General features: G+C 37.4%; 1 protein-coding gene across 1 annotated transcript; it reads left to right on the top strand.

The window, feature by feature from the left end:
* The first annotated feature begins 9343 nt into the window (after nt 1-9343).
* Nucleotides 9344-12010, top strand: LOC104088602 (protein trichome birefringence-like 34). The gene is made up of 5 exons (XM_009593306.4): nt 9344-9932; nt 10026-10197; nt 10304-10497; nt 10610-10768; nt 11449-12010. The coding sequence occupies exons 1-5, from the start codon at nt 9568-9570 to the stop codon at nt 11798-11800; spliced, it is 1242 nt and encodes a 413-aa protein (XP_009591601.1). The 5' UTR covers nt 9344-9567; the 3' UTR covers nt 11801-12010.
* The last annotated feature ends 234 nt before the right edge of the window (nt 12011-12244 follow it).

Raw genomic sequence — 12244 nt, 5'->3', positions numbered from 1 at the left:
ATTTTCAGCTCAGTCCAGTTGGACAAGGATCTATCTTATGTTGAGGAGCCAGTGTCTATTTTAGACAGGCATGTTAGAAAACTAAGATCAAAGAACATTGCTTCCGTGAAGGTTCAGTGGAAGGGACAGCCGGTCGAGGAGGCGACTTGGGAGACCGAGCAGGATATGCGCAGCCGTTATCCTCATCTTTTCACCACTTCAGGTATGTCTCTATGCTCGTTCGAGGACGAACAATTATTTTAAGAGGGGGAGGATGTAACAACCCGGCCGGTCATTTTGAGAGTAATAGCCCCGATCCCCTATTTACTGCTTCTCCCATATCTTTTTCTGCTATTGTGACTTCCCGAGAGGTTTCGTTTTATTTTTTGGAGTGATTTGGGACACTTAGTCTCTAAACGAAAATTTAAGTCTTAGGATTTTGACCGTAGTCGGAACAGTGTGAAGATGACTTCAAAATGGATTTCCGCCGGTTCCGTTAGCTTCATTTTATGATTTTGGACTTAGGAGCGTGTGCGGATTGTGTTTTGGAGGTCCGTAGCTTATTTAGGCTTGAAATGGCGAAAGTCGAATTTTTGGAGATTTGGACCGGTAGTGGAAATTTTGATATCGGGGTCGGATTTCAATTTCGGAAGTTGGAGTAGGTCTATAATGTTAATTATGACTTGTGTGCAAAATTTGAGGTCAATCGGACTTGATTTGATAGGTTTCGGCATTGGTTCTAGAAGTTTATAGTTTCAAGTTCATGAAGTTTGAATCAGAGGGTGATTTTTTATTTTAGCATTGTTTGATGTGGTTTGAGGGCTCGACTAAGTTTGTATGCTGTTTTAGGACTTGTTGGTATGTTTGGTTGAAGCCCCGGGGGCTTCGGGTGTGTTTCATATGCTTAACGGAATGAATTTGGACTTAGGCTAGTTGCTGAAGATTTTCTGGTTTTTGGAATTTTCGCACTTGCGGAGGGGAGACCGCAGGTGCGGAATCACATGTGCGAAGGAGGAGCCGCATATGCGGCCAAGAAGGAGCTTGGCAGGAACCCCAGGTGCGAAGATTTTCCCGCACCTGCGAGAGTCGCATATGCGGGCAGCAGGGCGCAAGTGCGAAGGGGAGCCGCAGGTGCGATGCATTTCTGCACCGGCGATAGTCGCATATGCGTTAGAGAGTCCACAGGTGCGACATGTCTCGACAGAACACTTAAATGCAAAGGTTCGCGATTTTTGCTTATTTTCAATATTTTGAGCTCGGGTTTGGCGATTTCTTGAGGTAAGTCTCTTGTGCTTATTTTTTATCAATAATCTTGCTTCCCCATATATTTTCCCACCTAGTTAGTGTGTATTTAAGGTGAAAATTAGGAGTTGGAGGCTAGGGATTTGGAAAGTTTGATTTGTGGATTTGAAGGACCATTTGGTGTCGGATTTTTATAAATTTGATATGGTTAGACTCGTGAGTGAATGGGCTTTCGGATTTTGTGACTTTTACCCGATTCCGAGATGTGGGCTCGGGTCGACTTTTTAGGACGAATTTCGGAATTTTTATTAAAATCTTGATTTCATTAATTATATTAGTTTATTATAGTTGTATTTATGATATGCAATTGTGTTTGGCTAGATTTGGGCCATTCGGAGTCGGATAATCGAGGAAATGGCATTCTTACGTATTGATTGAGCTTGACTCGAGGTAAGTGGCTTGCCTAACTTTGTGTGGGGGAAATCCCCCCTTAAGATTTGGAACTATTGTGATATGTGAACGTCGTGTACGGGAGGTGACGAGTACGTACATGGGCTAGTTGTGGAAAAACCTAATTTTCTTACTGAGCAGTAACCTGTTTTCCTTTTATTTTGAGTTATACCATTTTAATGAGTATTAATCTATTTTCATTCTTAATTGAGTTATTCCAATATGTGTAGCTATCCTGTTTAGTCTAATACAGCATGTCTACGAGTCTTAATTGCTTATGTGAACTCTGTGCAACATGCTTAGTGAATTTCCTGCTTCTTCCTTGACTGGTACTTAGTCTAAATCATAAGATTTCGTGATATAGTTGTATTTCTATTGTTTGCACTGCATATTTACTTTGGGACTACGGAACGGTATTCTTGGAGATCCCCCCGTGTATTGCATATTTACTTTGGGACTACAGAACGGTATTTTGGGAGATCCCCCTGTACTGCATATTTACTTTGGGACTACGGAACGGTATTCCTAGAGATCCCCATGTACTGCATATTTATTTTGGGACTACGGAACGGTATTCCGGGAGATCCCTCTATTTTGCATATTTACTTTGGGACTATGGAATGGTATTCTGGGAGATCCCAATGCATATTTATGTTTGGGACTACGAGATGGTATCTCGGGAGATCCCCTGTTGTATTTCGGTGTATTGAGATGTTACCTTCTATGAATTCTTTTTTGTTAAATTTCAGTCTTTATTTTACTGCGATATTTCATTTTTGCCTTGCTTTATTATCATATTCCAGTAGGGCCCGGACCTGACCTCGTCACTACTCTACCGAGGTTAGGCTTGGCACTTATTGGGTACCGATTGTGGTGTACTCATGCTAATCTTCTGTACATGTTTTTCGTGTGCAGATCCAGGTGCTCCTTATCAGCCGCACTATCAGTGAGTCGGGACAGCTTTGGAGACTTCAAAGTATATCTGTCGCGTTCGCAGACCTCGGAGTCTCCTTCTACTCTTCCCAATGTCCATTATCTTCTGTATTTTTCTTTTGATAGACTCTGATCTTTAGAGACACTAGATTTTCCTTCTGTAGTTTGTGATTCACGATGTTCCGAATTTTGGGATTACTGTGTATTTTGAACAGTTAGTTGTTTAATTTATATTTTTATTTCATTATTCTGCAAATGTTAGGCTTACCTAGTCTATGACTAGGTACTGTCACGATGCCATACAGAGGGGAAATTGGGTCGTGACAAAGTCAATATACCAATCAAATGCGTTCCCTTTCAGCGAACGAACAAACTGCTTTACCAAAAAGTCACCATGCGTTCCAGCATTGCTACAAGTCTCGAAAAAGTGGGCAATATATTGCCTTGGGTTTCCTTTGCCATCAAATTGATGCAGCTTTGGTGGTTGATAATTAGACAATCAATCCTCTTAGTATAAGGCTTAGAGTAGTAATATGAACTTTGTGATGGTCCGCCGTATTAAACTCTGATGGTGTTTGTTATCATGTCTTGCAATTGTTAGACAGATAACACCGCAACCGAAGTGGATTGTTGTTCCCTCTGAATGCTGAACTTGACAAGCAATTCCTCAACAACCGTTTTTTGCGAGGTGAAGATAGGTGAACGAGGAGGGTCGTGGCTTGACTCTCCAGGTGCATAGGCCTCCAACTTGTTCATGACTTGAGCTATTTGAAGGTCTTTGTCTTCAACAGATTTCTTCAAGACTTCTATAGTTTGTTCCATCATGGAAAACTTTTCTCACGACCCAAATTTTCCCTCTGTTTGACGTCGTGATGGTACCTAGTCTCTACGACTAAGTAAGCCTAACATTTGCGAAATAATGAAATGAAAACATAAATTTAACAACTAACTGTAGCAATAACACCATAACTGGATACCATGCCGCTTGGCATGTACAATAACCAACTCCTCAATATACTACACAGCATTCTCAAAACCCGGAACATCATGAATCACAAACTACAGAAGAAAAAATCTAGTGTCTCTACACATCAGAGTCTATCAAAAGAAAAATACAGAAGATAATGGACATTGGGAAGAGTAGAAGGGGACTCCAAGGTCTGCGGACGTGGCATATATACCTTGAAGTCTCCAAAGCTGTCTCGGCTCATTAACAATATGGCTGATAAGGAGCACCTGGATCTGCACACGAAAAACATGTGCAGAGATTATCATGAGTACACCACAATCGGTACCTAGTAAGTATCAAGCCTAACCTCGGTCGAGTAGTGATGAGGTCAGGTCAGGACCCTACTGGTATATATAATAATAAAGTAAGGCAGGAATAAAATATCGCAGTAAAATAAGGACTGAAATTTAACAAGAAAGAATTCATAGAAGGTAACAGCTCAGTACACAGAAATACAACATGAGATCTCCCGAGATACCGTCTCGTAGTCCCAAACGTAAATGTGTAGGGGATCTACCGAAATACTGTTCCGTAGTCCCAAAGTAAATATGCAAGACAGGGGGATCTCCCGGAATACCGTTCCATAGTCCCAAAATAAATATGCAGTACAGGGGGATCTCCGGAATACCGTTCCGTAGTCCCAAAGTAAATATGCAAGACAGGGGGATCTCCCGGAATACCATTCCATAGTCCCAAAATAAATATGCAGTACAGGGGGATCTCCCAGAATACCGTTCCGTAGTCCCAAAGTAAATATGCAGCTCAACCAACAGAAATAACAGTTACAGCAGGAAAAACTACAATTGAGACTAAGTTCAAGTCAAGGAAAAACATGAATTTCACTAAACACATGCTGCACGGAGTTCAGATAAATAATTAAGGCAAGTAGGCATGCTATTTTAGTCTAACAAGATACTACACATGTTGATAAGACTCAAATAAGAAGAAAAAATAGGTTATTAATAAGTAGAAATCAGGGTTTTACAACAATTAGCCCGTGTACGTACTCGTCACCCCACGTACACGGCGCTCACATATCAAAACAGTGCCAAATCCTAAGGGGATTTCCCCCACACAAAGTTAGGCAAGTCACTTACCTCGAACCAAGCTCAACCAATCGGTAAGAATGCCTTTTTCACGAATATCCAACTCTGAATGGCTCGAATCTTGCCAAAAATATTTCGATACAGTCAACAAAATTCTACGAATCAATTTCATAAAAAAATACTACATTTTCCATTAAAAATCCGAGATTAACTCAAAATCGCCCATGAGGCCCACGTTTCGGAATCCAGCGAAACTCACAAAATCCGATAAACCCATTCAATTATGAGTCCAACCATATTAGTTTCACTCAAATCCGACTCCAAATCGACACCGAAATCCAAAAAATTCGTTTCTATGAATTTCTAAAATTTCCCCAATTTTAATCTCAAAACACTAATTAAATGGTGAAAACAAATGATGGATTTAGGTAATCTAACCATGATTGAGTTAAGAACACTTACCCCAATGTTTTCTCTGAAAAATCTCCCAAAAGTCGCCTCTCCCCAAGCTCCAATTTGTCAAAAATGGGAAATGGGGCGAAGTCCCCTGTTTTATAATTCTGCCCAGGCAGCCCTCGGTCCTGCCTCGATCCTGGCCCTCGATCATCGCCTCGATCCTAGCCCTCGATCATCGCCTCGATCATGCCCTCGATCCTGGCCCTCGATCATGGCTTCGATCATGGCCCTCGATCCCGGCCCTCAGTCCTGGCCCTCAACCCTGGCTTCGACTCTGGGCTCAATTTCTGCACTTCGATCCTGGGCTCGATTTTCTAGGCTCGAGTTTTGGGCTTCGATTTCTGCATTTCCAGCAAAAGAAAATTTACAGCAGCTGTTTTAGTCCAACTTTTGATCCGTTAAACATCCGAAACTCACCCGAGGCCCTCGGGATCTCAACCAAAAATACAAAAAAGTCCTAAAACATCATACGAACTTATTTAAAACTTCAAATCACATAAAAAATGCTAAAATCACAATTCACACTCTCATCTACAGCTTAATAAAACTTAAGAATTTCCAACTTCTACATTCGATATCGAAACCTATCAAATCAAGTCCGATTGACCTCAAATTTTCACACAAGTCATAAATGACATAACAGAGCTATGAAAATTTTCAGAATTGGATTCCGACCCTGATATCAAAAAGTCAACTCCCCTGTCAAACTTCTAAACTTAAATTTCTATTTTAGCCATTTCAAACTTATTTTATCTATGGACTTCCAAATAAAATTCCGAACACGCCTCTAAGTTTGAAATCACCATACGAAGTTGTTGGAATCATCAAAATTCTATTCTGGGGTCATTTGCACATAAGTAGACATCCGATCACTATTCGAACTTAAGCTTTAAAACTTGAAATTAAGTGTTCCAATTCATTCCAAAACCTCACCGGACCCGAACTGACTACCCCAACAAGTTACATAACAATTATAAAGCACATGATGAGCAGTAAGTAGGGGAGTGGGGCTACAACTTTTAAAACGACTGACCGGATAGTTACAACTTTTCGTCCACGTTAGTTGCGTTGGTCATTAAGGCATTGACTCTCGTTGAAACTAGAGAATCCAGTAGATCCTCAAATTCACAAATATTAGAGGTTGTTGGAGAAAGTTCATCAAATATCGAGAATGGGGTGTTGCTCCCAAAGATTGTGGTTGCAGACGTCATGTGAGATCTGCTCTTCTTTGCCATCTCCAAGGAGGCGAAGTATTCGAATCCATCCAAGCCATTAGCCTTGAACTTGCTTCGAGTGATTGGGCCAACATAACTGAGCTCAGTGGATGCGGCAGCAGTAGTATCTTTGCATGAAACATCACACTTGCGGAAGGCCATTGTAGCAGAAGATCTGAAGTTCGTAGTTTTCAACTTGCAAGAAGGAGAGATGAAAGGTAAAATGGGTCCCACTGGGCGTGCCAATTTGTTTGCACCAAATTATTTATGATACAAAAATAAATTGCAACCACAATATAAATACGAAAAAACATAATTTTATTGATAAACGATGCGGGTACATTTATGTTTATTCCCTTGATTCTTCCTCTAGATTGTTCTCCACAATTCGAGGGCCTTAGTGGCGTATTTCTCGAACATAGGATGATGCGGACCTCTCTGAATTATTTGATCTCCATGAAAGTCGATCATTGTATGGATATTCTTATTGAAGTATTTGATTATCAAGAAGAATATCTATTGATCACGATACTATTTTATGCCTTGATCCCTTTGTGAATATCCCTAGGTGTGCGTTAGGGTTTAGAGTAGAGTAACCTCCAAGAAGCCCTAATAAACTCCTAGGATTTCAAGAGTCTTATAGTATCTTGAATTTAGGATTTAGCTTGATCCGTTAAAATTTCGATGTCTACAAATGCCTCGTACTTCAAGGTTTGACGGGGTGTAGGCTTGCTGAAATAGGAGAAAAATATTTTTACTAATAAATTTTGAGAACAATTTTGTTTCTCCCTTGAATCTTCTCTCCTGATTATCTCCGTGATTCGAGGGTTGAAGCAGAGTATTTCTTGAATGTAGGATGATGCAGACCTCCTGGGGATGTATTTGATCTCCAGCTTCTTGAACTATTTGATTGTCAAGAAGTATCTAGTCATCTTTTGATCTCTTTGTAAATATCCCAAGAGTTTATGGGATTTTTGAGACCCTCTTTGAAGGACATATGTCGCCTTATTTATAAGCATGAATTAGAGTTTGGGTGGAGTAGCCATCAAGTAACCCTAATAGACTCCTAATATTTCAAAAGTCGTCTTGAATTTATGATTTATCTTGATCTGCTAAAATTTCAGTGTCTGAGAGGAGTTTTGACACTACTTTTGCAGCACGAGGAATACACAAGAAACCACCCAAAATGAAAGAAAAAATAAACAATAGAACAATAAGCAAAATTTGATGCTAACAGAAACTCAAGATTCCTCTGAAGTTTTAAAAAAATTCTCTTTAGTTTAGCAATGCATATTTAACGGAAACTCACAATTTGGAAGATCATAGATCAATTGAGATAATTTTGCATTTAACACAACTAGAAAAAATTAAAAGTTACTGAGATGAAAGGAGAAATGGATATAGATAAAATTATCTCGTTTTTGGGAGATTAGAGCCCAAAATCACAAGAAATCACAACTTCAAGGTTTCATTGGAAAAGAAAAGTAATGGGATGTCTTAACATATTAAATTTATGCCGTATGTTTGATAGTCTCTTTTTAATTCAGTCAGAAAGGCTTGAGTAATTCAAGGGGCTACTTGAGTTCAAAATACTTCAATGCGTTTAAGTAAGACTTGCTTCTAATTAATTACCAGCTGTACGCGACTCGTGAATATATAGCGTATTTGTTCAAACCTAGAGATGTGTATCTGTTCAAACTTTACGTAAAAAATCATTGAAAGGAAAATAAGAAGAAGAAAAAGAAAAAGAAAAAGAAAAAGCATGAATCACTTTTTATTAATAGGAATAAATAGAATACCTTTTCATTTCAATAATACAGAGAATTGGATTTAGCAGCATAAAAAAAAAATAGCAGCACCGTTGCTAGGGGGTGTCAATGGTTCGGTCCTGTCGATTATTTTATAAAATTTATACCATACCATTTTTCGGTTATTCTATTATGTATAATCAAAATTAGACTTTTCGAAACCGTCCAAATTTGTCGGTTTCTCTTCGATATCGGTACGGTTCGGTTAATTTTCAGTATTTTTTTTAAATATCATGTAAAAGTCACTAATAGAGTAGTAGAATACATACGTACTTTTATAGGACTTAACAATTTTTTTAGATATTTTTACTGTTTAAAGGGTGATGAATTAAGAAAACATGAAAGATTGTTAGAGTATGGATCCATCAACTATTCAACAACAACATAAAAGAAACTATATAAGCAAAGACAAAGAATATATATATCACACGAGTGGAAAGATATTAACCAAGTTGGGACTCAAGAATAAAGTCTATTGAAGATTAAATATTCAAAAGATAAATCTAAATCATACGAAAGGAAACATATTCAATACATTATAGTTTGTTGCTCATAATCACTAAATACCCCGTGTCTTGCTAGTGAATATGCTAGAAATAATTTAGTTTTAATAGAAGTAGTATAATAGGTTTGGAAATTAGGATTTTGAGTTTTAATTACTTGTTGGCTTGTGACCATTTTTATAATTCCAAGGCCTAAGGAAAAATTTAATGTTTTATTATTTTTAAACTTAATATATACATTCATTTGGTACGGTTAGATAATTTTCGGTTTATTTTCATAAAATTAAAAATCTATCATAATTATATCTACGATTTTATTTTTAAAAAAACTAAAATTAATTTGATAGGATTCGGTGGATTTAGTTGATTTTTCAATATCAATCTAACACACTAACGGTTGCCACTTTGACAAGGTATTTGTGTCGACAGCGTTCACTAATAATTTATACAAATATCCAGATCAGAGAGCTACTTTCGCTTTCAATAAAGTTCAGAACCACTTTCCCCTCATGCTTCCACTTTAGTTTGGACAATAATATATGTATTTCTTTTCATCTTTGATCGATATAATTAAAGTATAATAGTTTATAGTAACTTAATAAAAAATTATCATATTAAATAAAAAACCTGAATGATTAATGAATTTGAATTTTAAATTTGTAAATATTACAATATATATAAAAGAAAAGGTATCGAAGAGGATGTCGAATAAATTGGGAATGATATAGTAATATTAGTACGGAATTTAGTTATGCTGCAGAGACAAAGCCACCGGGTTCCAAAATCCGTCAGCCCCAAATTTGGGTTGTTGGGGTCAACATAATCAGGCTAATTGTTGCTTCCTTGACGAACTCACCACTACCATTTCCATATCCACCAATCATGCCTTACTCCCACCTTTTTTAAACAGAAAGCAAAAGCCTGAAAATGCATAGAAAAATGAACGGAACACCATTATTCTGCAGCAGTCTGAATAACAAAGGAATGGGTATTCAGCTAAGTTTTCAGCTTCTAGTAGCAATTATCACTGCAGTTCTAGTCATTACCACTTTGTCCATGTCCAGAGGGATTAAAGAAGCTCCAAAGTTAGTTGAGAAGCAGCCTCAGAAAAGGTCATTATCTAGCTGCAATTTCTATTCTGGCAAATGGGTATTTGATAACCAGTCTCGCCCTCTTTATAATGGGACAAATTGTTCGTTTATGGATGATGGAATGGCTTGTCAAAAGTATGGGAGGAAGAATCTTGACTATCTCTACTGGAAATGGCAACCCAACGATTGTGACCTTCCAAGGTAATTTCTTTTTCTTTCTGCTTTTCTTCTATTTGCTCTCCTTTGGGGTTATTGGGTGTTTATGGTTTTGATTGTAATTTTGGTTTTGCAAAGATTTAATGCCAAAGCAATGTTGGAGAAGTTGAGGAACAAAAGGGTTGTTTATGTAGGAGATTCACTCAATAGGAACCAGTGGGTTTCAATGGTGTGCATATTAGAGCCAGAAATCCCTAATCATCTCAAATATGTTCACTATAATGGCTCTTTGGTCACCTTTAAAGCTATTGTGAGTTTCCATCAACTATATCTTCTCCAAAACTCCAGTTTGCTCTTTCCTTTGAATTTTGATTGCAGTTGAGTTTTATTAGCTTTTGTTTTGAACATTGGTGAAGGAATACAATGCTACTATTGATTTCTACTGGGCACCATTGTTAGTTGAATCAAACTGTGACGATCCATTGTATCATCGTGTGGAAGAGCGCATAGTGAGAATCAATTCCATAGAGAAGCATGCCAGAATTTGGCAAGATGCTGATGTGTTTGTCTTTAATTCCTACCTGTGGTGGAGACTGAATTTGAAGGTTCTGTGAGTACATCTTTGCAACCTTTGGCCATTCATATGAAACTCTATTCCTTAATTTTCAAGATTTTAGGCATAAGGTGCTTCTTAATTTATGATAGAGATTTTGTAATTTCAGGTGGGGATCTTTTGAAAGTGCAAATGCAAAGTATGAACATTTGGGGATGCTGCATACATACGAGCTGGGGCTGCAGACATGGGCAGATTGGCTGGAGACTCATGTTGATCGCACCAAAACTAGAGTTTTCTTTGTTAGCTTGGCACCAACTCACAACAGGTATATAATATTGCTTCATCCGGTCTTGAATATTAGTAGATTAGCAAACTGAATTTGTTTCAAAACATTAACAGAAGTTATTGTATTAGTACTTTTTTCTCAAATTTACTCTTGCTATTCATATTAGTGCATTGACAAATAAGTGTTACATATTGGGAGATAAATGGTAGTTTAGACAAATACTCTTACAACTAAACCTATTAACTATCTTTCTTAAGGGGTGTGCTAAAATCTATAGTCCATAAGCAGCATAATTAACTCATCGTTTTTACAAATGCGTTGGCCATTTCTGAAGAACTATTCCAACTTTAACACCCCCAACAACCCTTTCAAATAGAAAATGTTAATTGCATCTTTGAATGCACCAATATTTAACTTAGAACATGAAAGCAGACTGTCTTATTCATACAATTTTCTATTTCTTTTCTAAACTGAAACCGAGGGTGGTGGGATGGAAAGTCCAAGAAAATAAGAATAAATAAGTTGGAGTGATGTCAAGCCCCATTTAGGAACAAGTCTTCTGTGATATGATATCATGTCATGAATCATCTTTTATTCTTGACTTTCGGTTTAAATACATCTAGTTGAATTTTAACTTTCAAATACTTTAGGGGTTTACACAAACTGGCTAGTAGTAGTACTAATTTACTATAGAAACATTTTCAAACATAAAATGGCAGGGCAGAAGATTGGGGGAAAGCAAATGGTCAGAATTGCTACAGTGAAACAGAGCCAATTTCTAATGCAGAGTATTGGGGATCAGAATCAGATCCTGAAATGATGAGATTGGTGGAAGTAGCCATTAAGAAATTGAAAGAGAAGAGTGGTCTCAAAGTAGATTTGTTGAACATTACTCAACTTTCTGAATATAGAAAAGAAGCCCATTCATCCATTTATAGAAAGCACTGGGATCCTCTGACAAAAGAACAGTTGGCAAATCCTAGTACTTATGCAGACTGTATACATTGGTGCCTTTCTGGAGTTCCTGATGTTTGGAATCACTTTTTATATGTATACCTTCTTTACTTGTGACCCACACAAAATGTGACTAGTTGTTGCAACAATAGTAAAATGTAGAGTTAGTTTATTCTTGAAAGGACTGAATGATTATCTCATTCCTTTGCTAAAATGATAATTCAGGCTCAATTACTGTACTAAATCATGCTGTTGAAGGGAAAAAACCTATACATGTTTATACCAAATCAATGAATGCAAAACGTATTTGCATTTGTGATTTTTATAGTTAAGTGGATCAGTTTGGTATAAAAATCTAGCGAGAGTAAGTATTTTTGTTGTTAAGCACTCACAGCTCAACAATGGATACAGAATACACATTCCACAATTCGTTCGTTTGAAACACTTACTGGGAAATAATCCGTAATTGTCAAAGGTGGGTGTATGAATGATCTATATATATAATATTGAAATCAGCTTATGGATGGAATAGTTTGTAAGCCATGTCTTGCATTGTATGTT

This window comes from Nicotiana tomentosiformis, chromosome 2, assembly GCF_000390325.3.
Source record: "Nicotiana tomentosiformis chromosome 2, ASM39032v3, whole genome shotgun sequence".
Classification (NCBI taxonomy): Eukaryota; Viridiplantae; Streptophyta; class Magnoliopsida; order Solanales; family Solanaceae; genus Nicotiana; species Nicotiana tomentosiformis.
This window is presented reverse-complemented; position numbering and strand designations above follow the sequence as displayed.